The following is a 19,004-nucleotide window of genomic DNA, read 5'->3' as shown; positions in this document are numbered from 1 at the left end:
AGGTCAAAAACAAAATTTAAATCACCTAACTTAGAAGGTGTAAGTAGAAAGTCACAAACTGCAATACTTTATGTAGCAGTGTTCAATTTGACACTGCGATCTTTTCTTGATATATATTTTACTTTTAAAAACATTATTTAATTGAATCATTAAGATGCACAGTTAAAATTTGTTTATGATTGGGTTTCAGTCATATAATGTTCCAACACCTATTCCTTTACCAGTGTACACTTCCCACCACCAATGTCCCCAGTTTCCCTCCCACCCCAATGCTAGGCTCTCTCTCTCTTTCTCTCCCTCTCCCTCCTTCCTTCTCTCCTCTTCCCCTCTCACCCCTGGCTTGGGTATTATGGTTTTCAATACAGATACAGTAGGTATATCCCTTTGCCTACTTTCAACACTCAGTTCCTGTCCAAAGTCACTTGTGGCAAGTCATGAAATCTGCTTATAAATGGATGGACATTCATGCTGAGTGAATGAGTCAGAAGGACAGAGACAAATACAGAATGACTACATTCATTGGTGGGATATAAAAGAAATCAGTATGAGACTAATACCCAAGGCCAAGGATAGCAGGGGCCAAGTCAACGGTTGGAAGCCTGCAATACCGTGATCTTAGAGAAGCAGTTCCTCACTGCCACAAATATCTGTAAGTCAAAACCTATAGCTGATAATTGTGTAGATAAGCACAAGGAAATAGTTAAAAGTACACCCCAAAGGAGAAAGAGAACAAAAGGGAATGCCCTGCCACAGAGGCAGGGTGGGATGGGGAGGATGGGGGGTGGGAGTGATACTGGGACCCGTGGTGGTGGAAAATGGGCACTGGTGGAGGGATGGGTATTTGATCATTGTATAATTGAAACCCAAGCACAAAAATTTGTAAGTGCACAACTGTACCTCATTGTGTTTCACTAATAAAAATTTAAAAATTAAAAAAAAATTTTTAAAAAGTACATGGAGAACAGTTTGCTTGTAAAATTTTTCAGTAATTAAATACATTAATAAATTGAATACATGATTTATTTGTTAGGTTGGTAATAACTTTATACCTATCAAACAAAAAGGGTTGTTAAGCACAAAATTGAGACATTTTTTCTAGAAGATGATTCCTTTCAAGGGAAGGAAGCCCATTGGGCTTTGATAAGAAAGAGTAAGAACTGAAGTGTAACAAAAGAAGAAAATATTATTATGATAATGATAAATCACCTTTTCTTTATTTGCAGAGGTGAGGGAAAGCGGGAATGTGGTCCAGGCAAAACCTGAAGGTGTTCAGGACTTACTCCTGACTCTGTGCTCAGAAATCGCTCTTGGTGGTCTCTGAGGACCATATGTGGTGGTGCCAGGGATTGAAATGAGGTCAACTACATGTAAACTTAACCATACGAAAGTAGTTAAGTCATGTACTATCTCTCTGACTCCCAAATCACATTTTATTCTCTGATGAATTTATCTAAAATTCTGTTTTACAGGAAATCCTAAATTCTTACAGACAGAAAAGTTCTAACACAGAGAATAGGGGATTGGTATAGAAACTCTTTGGGGGCAAAGTGAAAAAACAAAAAAAATAGACTGTTATATGTTTTGTATAAATATGGACCACGAACTAAATGTTGTCTTTCTAAAAATATTCTGACAGAAAATGTGGAAATGCCCACAATTCCAGGAATGAAAAAGGATTCAGAGAATTTTCTCTTTAATCCAAGACGATTAACTTCAAAAAAAGAAATAGTTTTGATCCCTAAGTCAAAACTGTTAGAAAGAACATCAGCTTGATAAGTTGGTTCAAAAGACATCTTAAATGTCTAACAGAAAAATCCAAAAGGTAACTTGGAAAACATTTCCCAGATATTGGAGATAAAAGTATAGTGAATTAGTGAATGGGAGAAAAAAGATATAGTAATTGTCTGCAAGACATTTACAATTATTGTTATTTTTTCTATACTTCAATGTTTATTTTCTAAGTTCTATTACTCTGAAAACACAATGGAATAGCTTACTAACCAGAGAAAAGGCACAAAGAAAAAATGGTTTATGCTACACATGAGACAGACATATCTAACCATCAATTTAATCACTTATAATTGAGAAAAAAATATCAATCTGACTGACCGGTATTGGCCAGTCAGTAAAATCTCTATCCTTTAATTTGATAAATCTAATAAAGATTATAAGATCACGTGATAGGAGGCCAGTGAGATAATAAATAACTAAGGCACTTGCCTTGCATGTGTCTAACCCAGTTCAATCCCTGATAACCCCATATGGTCTCCCAAGCACCACTAGGATTAATCCCTGAACTCAAGGGCAGGAGTAAGCCATGAGCACAGCTGGGTGTGGCTCAAAAAACAAACCAAAAAAGGATCACTTAATGACAGATGAAAACAGAACTTTTAAACAGTCTGTCCAGGGGCTGGAGCAATAATACAGGAGGCAGGGAGGCACATGTCACGTGTTGACCTAGGTTCCATCCCTGGTACCCTATATGGTCCTCTGAGTTGACAAGGAGTAATCAAGCAGTGAACACAGAGCCAGGAGTAAGACCTGAGTAACATCCAAAACCACAAAAAAAATTTTAAAAATATTTAATAAACCAATTTCTCCATATCATACAGGCATTCTTGAGCACTGGTGTGTATCCACTGATTTTATCATAACTGCAGACTCATACTATGATTTTCCTAATCATCCATTTTTAATACTCAAAACTGTTATTCACTTCTAATTTCATCAAGATTTATACCAAAACTATCTGACTGCTCCATTATCAATTTTTAAAGCATTCAATCAATGATGTGTTTCTAATACATACACCCAAAACATCAAAGTTTGGGAAATTATCCTTAAATTAAGTTCTGAATTATTTGTGTCCTTGATTTAGATGTTAGAACATCTAAACTATAAAGCTCATAACTGTCATCCATAGTACTTGGCAGAGAACTGGCGAAAAACATCCATTCAATATGCACTGTTTAAATAAATATATACTGACTGATATTATAAAAACAAGACATTATAAAAACAGCAGCTAATATCCACTGAAAACTTATTATGCGTCATGCACTATTTAAGAATTTCACATGGTGCAACTCATTTGAATCCCCTTTGGCATGATAACCATTCTTTCTACAGATGAGAAAAGTGATGTAATCAGATATTAAATAACTTGCTAAAGGTCATTCTACCAAAAAGTGATAGAGACAATAATTAAATCCAGGCAGTCTGGCTCCAGAGTTTATTAGCTTTTTTAACTACAACACCATATTTTTTTTCTTTTGGTGTAGAGTTCAAGCTCCATTATTCTATGGTTCATTTTACCTCACTAGCATAAAGATAGCAGGATAAGAAGGATAAAGAGGTAAACAAATATATGGAAAGTGTACTTTACACATAAAGTATAATTATTTTTGTATTGTTTTTATTTTTCTGGAGAATAAAGAAACTATTTTGAAGTTTGGTCCTCAGAGAAATGACTGCTTTCTCTTTACTAGTGAACATATTTTTAGTTGTGTTTGGAACAGCATTTACCAACATTACTTAAGAACTCCTGGTGACAGATAATCATGAAAGCAGGCACATATACCAGACAATTTCATGGATGAATAAATATCACTATATTGTTTTTACATTAATGTTTTTATGTGTGTTTTATCTTATTTTGCTCTTTTGAAAGACAGTCATGAAGAACAGTGGTATACAAAAATAAGTTATAACATAAAATTGTGGTAAGTTTTTATTTTTGTGAAAGGAAGGAGCTACAAAGTTTATCAACGAAATACAGAGAGAAATACTGGAAATATGCTCTTACCAACCGTCATCTAACAATAAGATAAACAGTATTTCTCCCTATAATTTAGAAAATGTGTCGTAATAAATTTGTTCACTTAACCACTAATCCTGAAAATATCTCTTCTACCCAGAGATACCACATACCAAGTTTGAGTCAAAGCAAAGCCAGAGAAAGATGGTCAGATAAAGAAATGAATCGCAGTATACCAAAATCATTTTCTTATCTTAGAAAAAGTATAGTACAAGTAAGTCATGTCATTTTCAGTGGCCCCACTGTCTTGCTTGGCTGTGTGATAATAACGGTGATAAAAATATGAATAAACAAATATAATATGTTGATGATTTACCTTAAAGCTAGGGGACATTTTTAAAAAATTTTATTGAATCACTGTGAGATAGTTACAAGCTTTCATGTTTGGGTTACAATCACACAATGTTCAAACACCCATCCCTCTACCAGTTCACATTCCCCACCAGGTATACCCCCCTCTCCCACCCTCCCCCTGCCTCCATGGCAAACATGATTCCCCATACTCTCTCTATACTTTTGGGCATTAAGGTTTGCAATGCAGATACTGAGAGGTTATCATGTTTGGTCCATTATCTACTTTCAGCACACATCTCCCATCCTGAGCAGTTCCTCAAGCTATCATTTTCTTAGTAATCCCTTCTCTATTCCAGCTGCCTTCTCCCCTCTTTGCTCATGAGGCAGGCTTCCAGTTATGGAGCAATCTTCCTGTCCCATGTATCTACTATCCTTAGGTATCAGCCTAATGTTATATTGTTTTATATTCCACAAATGAGTGCAGCCCTTCTATATCTGTCCTTCTCTTTCTGACTCATTTGACTTAGACTGATACTCTGCATGTCTATCCACTTATAAGCAAATTTCATGACTTCATTTCTCCTAACAGCTGCATAGTATTCCATTGTGTAGATGTACCAAACAGTCATCTCTGTTCTAGGGTACTTGGGTTATTTCCAGATTTTGGCTATTGTGAACAGTACTGCAGTGAACATATAGGTACAGATGTCATTCCTACTGTTCTTTTTTGCATCCTCGAGATATATTCACAGAAATGGTATTGTGGGGTCATATGGAAGCTAAATTTCTTGTTTCTGAAGGACTGTCCATATTGTTTTAACTTCAAAAGACACAAAAATTACATTAAATCTCATTTACTAATTAGTTATAAGGCTAGATTATACAATGACTTTAACCAGTGATATTTAATGTTAAAAAAACAAAAATTTGATGCTAATAATTTCCAATTGAGAAAAATCTCATCTCTGAAGCTATGGTCAAGTCATATGGTCTTATATTAGAAAACCTGCAGACATAGGAGTAAACTGAAATATTTTGAAATATAATAATCCTGAATATCTGTCTCTTATCTATATGCCAATATATTTTTGTATGTAAGCACAAACATCAACAAGAATTTCCAGTTTCATGTTATTGGCTCTTACCCCTTCTTTTGGATCTGTGTGGAGTCCACCTCCAGCATGACCATGCCAACATGTCCTCTTCTCTATCAGTGGCCATGCCTGAAGAACCTAGTTGAAAATGAAAGCAAGCAGTTCTTTAGCTATTATAGAATTTCAAATATTACTCCAATGAATAACCCCAATAAGTTCAGAGTCACAGCTTTAAGCCCTGCAGAGCAAAAAAGTAAAAGACCTTCCCAATTACTTTACAGATCAATAAATACAAATAATGAGACATAATAAATATTCATCAAGTTACTTCTCTAAAACATGTTTTGAAATTAAGATTTATTTTTATAAACTTTTACATGGTTTAGCAGCTTTCTTCCTATATCTATTAACTACAGAACTGTTAATGTTACTCTACTATAAGCAATCAAAAGTAACATATTATATCTCAGTTTCTATCCGTGTGTAAGTATGTTTACTTTACAATTTAATATAATTCTATATAAATGATCCTTTTTCTTATAATTCCAGCCTACATATATATACTTAGAAACAACTGTGTTTCTACAGTCTATCTTATGCTACAATTTCTACAGTTTTTATCTTTCCTATTATATGGTGAATTTCTAAAGATTAGGAACAATTTTACACACACACGCGCACACACACACACACACACACACACACACACACATCCCATGGCATGTACTCCAGCATCTTAAATATGGCCAATATAAATTTCAAATGGTTGCTGAACTAGCTTATTAGACAGATGTATCCTCATATCTCCCAAACATCCCTGTAAGTATAAGATACCCTGACACTATGATGCTTTTAAGGGTGTTAAGATTACTGATAAGCTAATAAAAGTAGTATATATCATATACGATATGTTATATAGTATATAATATTATATAGTATATAGTGTATTATACTATATATTATGTAATATATAGTATATGATATATTATAGTATACCAGTATATATCAGTATACTATGAGTATACTGAAAAAAGCGTACTCATAATTTTCTTGAAAAATTAAACCATTGGAGCCGGAGGGATAGTATGTGGGTAGGGCTTTTCCTTGCACGAGGCTGATCCAGGTTCAATTCCCAGCATCCCATATGGTACCCCAAGCACCAGCAGGAGTAACTCCTGAGTTCAGAGCCATAAATAACCTCTGAGCATCACTGGGTATGACCCAAAACTCAAAAAATAGAAAAGAAAGAAAAATTAAACCATCAAGAAAACATAACAAGACAGCAAAGATTAAGCTTAAAATATAGGCTTGAGGACAGTGACTTCAATATCATGAAGATGTAAGCTATTTCTTAATTCCTCCTCTTTTTTTTGATATTTTTTTCTTTTTTTATTAGTGAAACACCATGAGGTACAGTTATAGACTTACAAATTTTATGCTTGGGTTTCAGTTATACAATGATCAAGTGCCCATCCCTCCACCAGTGCCCGTCATCCATCACCATGGGTCCCAGCATCCCCCCAACCCCCATCCCCCCGTCCCATCCTGCCTCTGTGGCAGGGTATTCCCCCTTGTTCTCTCTCTCTTCTTTTGGGTACTGTGTTTTGCAAGAGAGGCACTGAGTGGCAATTCCTCCTCTTTATCCCACTGATCAACTTTATTTCTTTACTTGTTTTTGATGGGGGGCACAATGAGCGGTGCTTAGGGCTTACTCCTCGCCCTGTGCTTAGGGATCACTCCTGGTATGGCTGGGGATACCATATGGTGTCCTGTGGAGAAAAACCAGGTTGGGTACATGCAATGCAATGTTCTACCCACTGTTCTAACATTCTGGCCCTAACTGATCAACTTTATTAGCCAGAGTGACTGTTTGTCATTCCAGGACACTGGAGGCAGTCACATTTCTATCCCAAGGCGGGTAAATCAGGGCTATGGGAGGGGCAGGAAGAAGCAGAAATTATCAACTTGACAGCTAGATCCAAAGTTTCTGAGAGTAGCAGACAGGACAGAGACAACAGAGGTCACACCCATGGCCCAAGTCAATCCCAAGGATGTCAGAAACCTGGTATGAAGGATAGCACGGAAACGGGAGGTTTATCTTCTTCCCATCCTGCCTTCACTGACACCAATGCTCCAGGGAATTCTGACAACCAAGTCATAGGCCCAGGACCCCAAAGAAGGTAGGAAGCAGAGGCACGAGAGATGAGACAAGTTCATAAAAAGAAGAACTTCAGGGGGTATGGTGCCGCCAACAGGTCAATCTGTACCTATGAGGCGAGTGTATCAGCAGCCTGATGGCGCCTTCAGACTTCCAGATACCCCAAAATTACTGCTGTGCCTTTGGCCAGACCCCAAAAACATGGGGCAAGGTTTACAAAGAAAATAAACGGCCAAAAGTTAGGTATGTGGGAGATACACCCACAAACCACCTCCGGCTCAGCTATATTGGAGGCATGGCCTCTCTGGTTCCTCATCGAACTGTGTAACAGCCATGATCCCAGAGACTCAGAAAAAAATCTTGAAACCCAGTGGCTTTTGGCAGAAATGCATCTGGACGCCGCATTAGGTTACTGTCGCCGTGCCACGCCAGGGGGGAAAGGGTGCTGTCCCTCTGCTTGCTCCCCCTTGGAGGCTCTATGGCTGCCATCAGCCAGAGGCCATTGGACAGTCAGGTTTGGGCCCGCAGTGATGAGACACATGTGGCTTCACGAGATGGGGGAGGAGCCGGCCCTTTCCTCCCAGTCCCAACGAGATCCAGAATCGCTGCCCACAAATGGCCTCTCTGGCTCCTGATCAAGCATCTTAATGGCCATGTTCCAAGAGACTCAGAAACAAATCTTGGGACCCAGCGGCTTTTTGCAGAAATGCATCCAGTCCCTGCAGTAGGTTACCAGTGTTGGGCCACCCCAAGTAGGAATAGGTTTCGTGCCTTTGCTTGTTCCCCCTGGCGACCCGGTGGCCACCATCTTCCAGAGGTCACTGGACAGTCAGGTTTGGGCCCGCAGTGACAAGATATGTGGGGCCTCATGGGACGGGGGTAGAGCCGGCCCTTTCCTCCCCGTCCCAAAGAGGCCTCTCTGGCTTCTGATCAAGCTGTTTAATGTCCATGATCCCAGAGACTCAGGAACAAATCTTGAAACCCAGCAGGTTTTTGCAGAAATCCCTCCAGATTTAATTGTTAAAATTTCAGAATTTCAAAATCGCATAGCCACTACTACAGCCGCACGACATCATATGTTATTCATAACCAGAAATAGAAAACAAATTGCCTACTATTGCCTTTTCAGCAGATCTGAGTGTTGGGGTAAAATCCCAAATAATAATGGTGGATCTTGTGTCAAAGTATTGAATGTAATCAAAGTGGAGAGAGAGGTTTTGAAATCATCTGCCCTACAGGTAGGGGGAGGGTGTGGGATGGGGGTATATTGGGGTTTTTGGTGGTAGAGAATGGGGACTGGTGAAGGTATGGGTGTTTCACTGTATGACCGAGACTTAAACCCGAAAGCTTTGTAACTGCTCTCACGGTGATTCAATAAATAAAATTTATATATATATATATATACACACACACACATATATATATAAACTTCTATGTACCCTCCACCCAGCTAGATTTCATTAAAGAAAATACTTCTACATACCCTTCACCACCTCCATCCACAGTGACCCAATGCTCAACAAACTAGTGACTATGCTCAATCCAGTGACTATACTCAACAATTTAGAGATTATGTTTAATAACCCAGAGTTCCACATGGTGATGCAAACAACAATAGCCATAACAGGCTTAGTGCCAATCAAGGGGTAGTGGAAGACTGAAGCATAGTCCCTTAAGCTACTAAATTAAAGTTAAAAGCAAAGGCTGACAAAACCAAAGCAAAAAGGTGTCTACTTCAAAAACAAAAAGACATATACTTAATAACAATATGAAGTCCTAAGAAACGGCATTAAAAAGGAATTCTCCAGACATCAACCTTAAAGACAGAGAAAAATGCAATATAATGGAGAACACAAAAGAATTCTCATGAAGAAACCTTAAAAGGTACAAGAAAACTCAGAAATCTAATTGAATTCAGAAAGAAATTTAACTGGAAGGAGTACTGTACCAAGATACTTCATTGATGCTACAAACTAGCAGAGATCTAGCATGTATTCAGCACATGAAATAAATGAACTAGAAATAGATTATAACAAAGTGAACAGGGTAGAGAGCTTCCAAACACCTAAGTGATTCAGGTGGGGTAGAGAGAAAATAAGATGTAGACTATGAAGAAACAGGACTGGAGAGATAGTTAACAAATTAAGTGTAAGCTTTCCATGCAGGAGTCCTGGGTTTGATCTCATTGTCTCCTGAGCACTGCCAGGAGTAACCATTGAGGACTAAGCTGATAAGAGCCCTTGATCACTGTTGGGTCTACCCCAAAAGCAAAAAAAATAAGGAAGAAGGAAGGAAGGAGGGGGGATGAAGAAGGGAGCGATAGGGGGAAGAGGAGGACAGAGAATGGAATAGGAAGGGAGGAGGCGGAAGAAGAGGAGGAGAAGGCGAACTCAAAGGAGGAGGAGGAGCAGCAGGAGGAGGAAGAGAAGGAGAAGGAATAGGAGAAGAAAGAGAAGGATGAGGGAAGGGAGGAGGGAAGAGAAGGGGGAGAAGAAAAGGAGGCAGAGAGGCAGGAAGGAAGGGGAGAAGGGGAAGGAGAGGGAGGGGGAGGAGGAGAAGAAGGAGAAGGGAAGGAGAAGAAGGAGGAGGAGAAGAGTGAGAAGAGGAGAAGGAAGAGGTAAAAGATAGAAGGAGAGGAGGAGAAGGAGGGGAGAGGAGTGGGAAGAAAAGGAGAAAGGGAGGAAGGGAGGAGAGGGAGGGACACGGAAGAAGGGAAGGAGGGGGAGGGGAAGTAGAGGAGGCAGACAGAGAAGACAAAGAAGATGACAAAGAAGACTAAGAAGACAATGAAGACCACAAAGAAGAAATGAGGAGGAGGTGGAGGTGGTGGTGGATGGAGGAGGAGGAGGGGGGGAGGGCGGGAGGAGGAGGAGGAGGACGTGGTGGTGGTAGAAGAGGAAGAAAAGGAAGCACCAGCAGCAGCAGCAGCACTATGAGAACTGATTCCTTTAGTAAAGATAACATAAGTATGTTGGAAAGGGAGCAAAGATCTTATTCAAAGAGATGATAGCTATGAATTTTACAAACCTAGGACAGAAACTTAATATACATGTTCAAGAAGCTAGAAGAACATGCAATGAATCTAGTGCACAGACCTGCACCAAGACATAAAATACTAAAACTGTCAAAAATCAATGAAACTAAAAAGAACATTAAAGACTGCCAAGGTGAAAATGCCTATAACCTTTAGGTCATCATTAAACTTCTCAACAGAAATTCTTATAATCCAGGAGAAAGAGGATTTACATATCCAAAATATTCAAAGATAGAAATTATCAGCTGAAGACAACCTTCATACATTAAGAAGAAATAAAGACTTTCCCCAACAAAAAAAGTTGAAGTGGGGGTGGGGGAAAGTGATGGTATAGTGGGTGTGACATTTGCCTTGCATGCAGGCAACCTGGTTTCAATACCCGGCATTCCATATGGTCAATGAGCACTGCCAAGAGTGATTCCTGGAGTCATCCCTGAGCACTGCTGGGTATGGCCCAAAAAACAAAAATAAAACAAAAATGTTGAAGCAGTTCCCTGATTCCTTTGTAAGACTTCCTATACCAGAAACACTAACAATAGCTTTTCCTACCTAAAGTGAAAACAAATATCACTTGTCACTGTCCTCCTGTTGTTCATCAAGTGGGCCCAATAACATCTCCATTGTGAGACTTTGTTGTTACTGTGTTTGGCATAACGGATACATCACGCGGAGCTTGCCAGGCTTTGCCATGTGGGCAAGATACTCTCGGTAGCTTGCCGGGCTTTCCGAGAGGGGCGGAGGAATCAAACTCTGGTCGGCCATGTTGGCTGCGTGCAAGGCAAATGCCCTACCTGCTTTGCTATTGCTCCAGCCCAAAGTGAAAACAAAAGTCACAATAAATGTAAAAAGAAAACAAAAAAGATAAACAGTATATAAGTAAGCTAAAAAAGTATTAATTATACAACAAAGGTTAATAAGAAAAAAACTGAAATTACTGATACTTTAATTTGCTTATAAATGTAAAAAGGGATCATTTTTGGCAAACGTAATTAAAGGAACAAATGAATGTACAGAATCTGGATATACAAATGAAGATGAGGAAAAATCAGCAGATAAAAAATTATATTTCATGGCTTTATCTTTCCTAACACCTGCATAGTATTCCATTGTGTAGATGAATCAAGGTTTCTTTAACCAGTCTGTCTTTGGGCACTCGGGTTGTTCCAGTTTCTGGTTATTATGAACAGTTCTGCAATGAACATACAGGTACAGATGTCATTTCTACTGATATTTTTGGACTTAGGGATGTATTTCCAGAAGTGGTACTGCAGAGTCATATGGAAGCTCAATTTCTAGTTTTTTAAGAAATGCCCATATTGTTTTCCAAAAAGGCATTCCCACCAACAATGAAAGAGAGTCCCTTTCTCCCCACATCCGCTCCGGCAATGGTTGTTCTTGTTCTTTTTGATAAGTGGATGGTCATGGAGAGTATCATGCTAGGTGAAATGAGTCAGAAAGAGAGGGAAAGACATGGAATGACTGCACTCATTTGTGGAATGTAAAATAACATAATATGAGACTGACACCCAAGGACAGTAGAGACAAGGGTTAGGAAGACTGCTCTATGGTTGGAAGCCTGCCTCATGAGCTGGGGGAGAAAACAGCTTGGACAGAAAAGGGATCACTAAGTCAATGATGATTAGAGGGATCATTGGGGATGGGAGATGTGTGTTGAAAGAAAACAAAGGACCAAACATGATGACCTCTCAGTATCTGTATTGCAAACCATAATGTCCGAAAATAGAGAGAGTATGAGGGAAATTGTCTGCCATAAAGGCCAGGGGAGGATACTGGGGACATTGGTAGCGGAAAATGTGCACTGGTGGAGGGATGGGTGTTCGATCATTGTATGACAGAAACTCAAACATGAAAGCTTTGTAACTGTATCTCACAGTGATTCAATAAAAAATAAAAATAAAGAATTATATAAGACGTGGGTCATTCTATACAACTCCCAAGGTAATTACAAAATTAAAATATGGAACAGAAACAGTACAAAGGGAAAACAAATAAGAACATCACAGAAGCCCATCAAAATACGATATCATGGTGCTGAAGCAATAGCACAGTGAGTAGGGCGTTTGCCTTCCACACATTTGACCCAAGTTCGATTCTCAGCACCCCATATGGTCCCCCGAGAACCGCCAGGAGTAATTCCTGAGTGCACGAGCCAGGAGTAATTCCTGTGTATTGCCAGGTGTGACCCAGAAAGAAAAAAAAATAATGAGATATTAGAAACACAACTAAAAATAGACACTAGAGATACAGAACAGCTCAAAAAAGATGGCAGTAGTAAACCAATAGTAACAATCATTTTAATGTAAATGATCTGAACTCACCAAGTAAAAGTCACAGATGAAGGGCCTGGAAAAATAGTTCAGAAGCTTAAATTCCTGCCTTGTAAGCATATGGTTAGAAAGTTTATTCCCTGGTGCTCCCACATGCAATGAGCGTGATCCTGGCAGCAATGCTGTTTGAGCCTGGCATCTTGACTCTCTGTGATCAAGTCACAAGATATTTTCAGGTGTCAGGTGTGTGTGTGAAAACCACAATAAAGGGGTAAACCCCCTGGTGAGCATCACAACTAAAAGACTTGTGAGCAAAATGGCCAGTAAGTGCCACACACATGCTTGTGAGCAGTGCATGAACCCCCGTGAACACTACAACCATAATGTGTGTGTGTCACAACTAAATCATGCTGCTCCTGGAGAGTATATATACAAGCACTGTCAGGAACGTCAGCATAGAGCCTGGGGTAAGCCCTAAGCAAATATGGGTGTCTATTCCATCCGCCAAAAGAACAGAAACCTTTTGAACAACAGTGAAAGAGTATGCTATTGGCAGAATTCGTGCTCTAGGACAAAAGAAACAAATATAAAACACACAATTGTGGTATTTTAAGCTAGCAACAGCTGAATCTGCTGAGTCTCCCTCCCCAACACCCTTCAAGAAATGCAGAGATCAGGTCACTGTCCAGAGGTGAAGAATTGTAATCCACACTTTTGGCTTGGGGTTATGCACAAAGGAATATCATTGAGTCTCCCTCTGGAGACACCCCCACCAACCTGTGCATAAGTATCACTGTGGTAAACTGCTGCTTCCAATCTCTTCAGTGGCCATCCACCCATCTGATTCCATCCCATAGAAATGAGGGAGATTTCTGGAGGCCTAGGGATAGCTCAGTTGTACAATGTCAGCCTCCCAGGCATGAGAGCCAAATCACTGGTCCTAGCCCATATGCTGCGTGTGATCCTGGCAGCAATGCCATGGATCATCCCTAGCAACACAAATATGTACACACACATATACTCACAGAGGCAATCTCTGGTCCCCTACAATAAAAGTGTACAACTGCAGATGAGTGCTGTAAATAAAAAGTATATTCAAATACTGCAATCAAGTGTGTGATCCCAAGTGAGCACTATGCCAAGTGTGCATGACCCCAAGTCATCACAACAAAGGGGTTGGTAAAAAATGAACTTGTAAATATAACTTCATATTTCTTAAAAAGAACTCCAACAATAAACTCCAATAAACTTCAGGAAAACAAGCTAACCCAGATGTGTAAGCAGAAAAACTCAATAGGTTACCATTATTGATGGAACAAATGGAAGTCCTCCAAGAATATAAAAAGTAAATCCTTTGCTTGCTTCCCCCACTGAATGGGGTGATTAAGCCCATTAGGTGAATGTCTATGCATTGCTCACATACATACCCATTAGGTGAGATTAAACCAACTGCTGGCACCTGAAGGCCCTTTTCAGAACCTGAGGCATATTACCTTCCCTTAAAGCTCAGTCCAGCTTCCATGGCCTTCCTCCATCATACCAATGAGCTCACCACCATCTCCTAAAGGTCTACACAGCAAAGTTCACACCACACACAATTGCACTTCCTGTCACTGGGTGAAGACAGAAAGGGAAAGAAAAGAGCACCTCCTAGCCTAATGCCTCAGCACAGCAATAACACTGCAAACTCTTTGGGGAAGATGGACAGAAGCTCACAAGTTCAATGAGGACAAAAAAAAAATACAAATACCACAGGTATGGTGCCAACAGCAACTTGTGCCTGCGGGGCAAGAGTATCAGCAGCCTAATGTTGCCTTCAGGCTTTCTGATACCCCCAAATTACCACTGTGCCTTTGGCCGAATCCCAACAACTTGGGGCCAAGTTTATCAAGAAATTAAATAGCCAAAAGTTAGGAATGTTGGAGCCACACCCACAAACCACCTCTGGCTCAGCAATATAAGCTCATTTATTGGTCTTATTTCAGAGACCCATAAATAAATCTCAAAAGAGATCAAAAGCCACAATTAATCTCAGACCAGCGCATGGCTAAACAGATTGGGGTAAATTGGAGGGGGACAGGTCAGCCTGATGCCCGCCCAAGCAGAGCCCCTGGCAGCTGATTGTTTCCACAATCTAAAATTGCCGCCATATCCCCACCTGACTCCAGTCTCAGGACGGACCTCAACACGATAAAATGTGTTGAAAATTCTGGTATGCGGGTTTTGTGACTGAAATCTCCAGGTTTTCTCGGGGTCATGATGGGCTACTTCCCTCCACTTCCCTGTACTTCCAGAAGCCTCAGCAGTCACATCCACACCCCAAAGCGGCCACCCAATTGAAAAGCTACTCCAGCCTTACTTACCATCCCAATAAAAATACCAAATGCCCTGAACAAACACTATAACCTCTTAGTCTGTATTGCAAACCATAATGCACAAAAGGAGGAGGGAGAGAATAAAAAGGAAAGTGTCTCCCATAAAGGGAGGCTGGGAGGGGATTGGAGGATGGTGGGAGGGAAATAGGGGACATTGATGGTGGGAAATATATACTGGTGGAGGTTTGGGTGCTACATCACTGTATGACTGAAACCCAGTTATGAACAGTTTTGTAATGGTCTCACAGATATTCAATTAAAAGAAATTTTAAAAAGTAATGTGGAGTTCATGCCCAATTCAATCAGCTTAATCAATGGCTGAATAAATAGCAGAACTCCTAAAAAAAAGAACACCAAGACTCAACTATGTCCAATCCGCTATGAAAACCCTCAGAGAATGACTTTAAGGACACCATAATGAGGATTTTTAATGAGTTCAAAGTAACAATGGTGCGGCACAAGTAGTCAGCAAAGCACAAGAAAGTATAAAAGCCAAAAGGAGAAAACTATAATCAGAAATAACAGAAATGTGAGGGAGGGAAAGAAAAGTAGTCACCAGAGGGTGAAAATAAAGATATAGCACTTTGAGGAATGTGTAAACAAAGCATTAAGAGAGCCAACATAATATAAAATTTAAAGTTAGAGAATCTCAACTAAGCCAGAGAAGAAAGTCCAGGATATCAAAAAGGAGCACTAGTGCACAAGGATTTCTTCGTCAAAGGGAGTGAAGGCATTTTAAAAATCCAAGTTTCCACAGAAATGGCACAGACACAAACAAAAAAAGCACCCCACCAAAATATAACCAGAATTCTACTACATATCACAGAAAAAGGTTCATTCTCTCACAGATTAGTTTCCCTGAGACACAATCTATCTTAAGGTATGTGACTGCACTGCAGAAAAGAATCTTAGGGGCAGAATCAGTCAGTGAAGAGATTCATAAGCAATGGAATCCACACCTGTTGCCTTTTTACTGGCAGACCTGAGGCTTGAGGGATGGGGTGACGGGTGTTCTGCATCACTTTCAGAAAGAAATGAAAGAATTACTGCTGCAGAGAGTGAACTCTGGAAGGGAGAAAACTAATTAATTGAGTCCCAGGGATTGAGGCTAAGAGTAGCTGGACCTTTAACTCCACATCTACCTTTAAGAGGCACAACCACTGAATCCAGAGGCAAAGTATTTTAATAAAACTTTAACAGAAGTGGGTATGGAGATAGAAGGTATCACTCTGGGCTCTTTGCCTCCTATTCCCAACTGGAAAACTATGAGAGGTGGAGGTTTTATCTTTTATTAATTTTTATTTCGACACCATGATTTACAAAGATGTTTACAATACAGTTTCAGGCATTTCCAATGTAACCACTTCCAATCTCACCACATCATGACCCCATCCCTCCACCAATGACCCTAGGCTCCTTTCCACCCCCAACTGAACAGATACATTTTTAAGTATAATTACTAAAGTTTGAATTCCATGGGTTCAGTCATGTTGGGTCTAGTGGCTTAACTATATACTGATAACACACCACTTCTCCACAGAGTAGACCAAGGCCCCTTGCCCTTGCTTCTCTGTTACTTCCAGGCCTTCTTTTATTAAATCCACCCCTCCTTTTTTCTCTTTCCTTGGCACTATTGTTTCTGTGTAAATAGAGATTTATAATCTCTACATCACCATCAGCTTCTTCCTTCCAATCATGGCAGAAAAGAGAATTCCAATGACAAAGCCACAACACCATCTGCAGGAAAAACAGTAATGTAAAACCCAGGCATGAAAGCAGAAAATTTCCATATTAAGTTCCAAAAAGAGATGGAAATCCTTAGAGAAAATAACAAGCCTCTAGAAGGCAAACTTAAGTCACAGAATTGGAGGAGATGACAAAGAATAGAGAAGAGCCACTGTCACTGTCATTGTCCTCCCGTTGTTCATCGATTTTCTCAAGCAGGCCCAGTAACATCTCCAGTGTGAGACTTTGTTGTTAGTGTGTTTAGCATAACGGATACATCACGGGGAGCTTGCCAGGCTTTGCCGTGCATGCAAGATACTCTAGGTAGCTTGCTGGGCTCTCCTAGAGGGGCGGAGGAATCGAATTCGGGTCGGCATGTTGGCTGCGTGCAAGGCAGACGCCATACCCACTGTGCTATCACTCCAGCCCGAGAGAAGAGCCATCATAAGGAAATTTGAAAGATTTGATAACCTCAGCTAAGCACAGAGAATTAAATATAAAATATAAAATAAGACCTGCATGAGCAAAAGTGATTCTGAAGGAACACCCACATTTTTAAAGCTAAAATAAGTGGATCATATGAGTGTTAAATGATCAAAAGTCAATAATAGGCTTTTCTGCAGTGGTTCTGGAGAAAAGGGAAGGAGGGAAGAAACTACCACCACCACCACAGACCAACCCTGAGCTGATGCATGGAACCTGGAGCCATCTCACACAGAATTACCCCCAGAGACCACGATTGCAGTTGGAGGAGGGAAGTGCTAAGAGTGAAGTAGAAAGACTCAGATACAGACTACAAAAGAAACCATGGTATTGCAAAAACCCAATGCAGGCAGTTGGCACAGATTGTAATCCAGAAGATTCAGTTATAACCCCTACATAATCTCTCTAAAAAGGACTTCTGGGCACTGGAGCGATAGCACAGCAAGTAGGGCGTTTGCCTTGCACGTGGCTGACCCGGGTTCGATTCCCAGCATCCCATGTGGTCCCCCAAGCACCGCCAGGAGTGATTTCTGAGTTCAGAGTCAGGAGTAACCCCTGAGCATTGCCAGTGTAACCAAAAAAATAAAAACCAAAACAAAAGACTTCAGAGTGGAAATGTATAGTATGTTTAACAAGCTCAAAGAAACAATAAAACAGTCACCCAATAAAATACAAGATATGAGAGTAGAAATGAGAAAATGACAACCAGAAGTGACAGAAGTGAAAAACTAAAAAACTCACTGGAAGGCTTCACCAGCAGAGTAACAACTACTGATGACAGAATCAGTGAGCTCCAAGATGAGGTGCAGAAAACCTCCAGAAAACAGAAGAAGATGGGGGGGGGGGGGGAGCCTTAAAACAATTGAACAGACAATAAGAAAACTTTGGTATGAATTCAACAGGAACAACATAAAAATTATTTTAGAAAATCCTAAAGACTACAAAAAGAAACTCCTAGAAATAATAGACTTGTATAGTGAGGTAGAAAGCTACAAAATTAACACACAAACGTCTATGGCTTTCCTATAATCAAATAATAAAATTGAACAAAGATATATTTAAAAAACAATCCCATTCAAAACCCTGCCTCAGAAAATCAAGTACTTAAGAATCAGCTTAAATAAAGAGCTGAAAAACTTATACAAATAAAACCTCAAAACACTACTTCAATAAATAAAAGAGGAAAGAAAGAAATGGAAACACATCCCGTGCTCTTGGAGTGAGAAGATTAACATCATCAAAAGAGCAATACTTCCCAAAACATTATACAGTTTCAAGGTAGTCCCTATAAAAATACCCATGACATTTTTCAAAGAAACAGACCAAAAATTCCTGAAATCCATATGGAACAATAACACACCACCACCACCACCACCACCAACAACAACAACAACAACAACACCATATAGCAAAAACAATTTAAAACAGCATGGTACTAGAATAAATACAGACCCACAGATCAATGGAATAGAGTTAAAATGCCAGACACAGACCCTCAAGTATATGATCTGTTAATCTGTGTACTATTAGGGCTGGAGCGATAGCACAGCGGGTAGGGCGTTCGCCTTACAAGCGGCCAACATGGCCGACCCGAGTTCGATTCCTCCGCCCCTCTCGGAGAGCCCGGCAAGCTACCGAGAGTATTCGATATGCCAAACACAGTAACAACAAAGTCTCCAATGGAGACGTTACTGGGCCCGCTCGAGCAAATCGACGATCAACGGGAGGGCCTTTAC

General features: G+C 40.0%; 1 protein-coding gene across 1 annotated transcript in view; it reads right to left on the bottom strand.

The window, feature by feature from the left end:
- The window catches only part of ABCB7 (ATP binding cassette subfamily B member 7), a 139,168-nt gene that overhangs the window by 75,815 nt on the left and 44,349 nt on the right, over window positions 1-19,004 (bottom strand). The window contains exon 3 of the mRNA XM_056130139.1: window positions 5,257-5,343. Coding sequence (XP_055986114.1) covers window positions 5,257-5,343 — 87 coding nt within the window. The remainder of the gene's footprint in view (window positions 1-5,256; window positions 5,344-19,004) is intronic.

This window comes from Sorex fumeus, unplaced genomic scaffold, assembly GCF_029834395.1.
Source record: "Sorex fumeus unplaced genomic scaffold, SorFum_2.1 ptg000073l, whole genome shotgun sequence".
Taxonomy (NCBI): domain Eukaryota; kingdom Metazoa; phylum Chordata; class Mammalia; order Eulipotyphla; family Soricidae; genus Sorex; species Sorex fumeus.
Note: the sequence above shows the minus strand (reverse complement) of the source record. Positions and strands in the feature narration are given on the sequence as shown.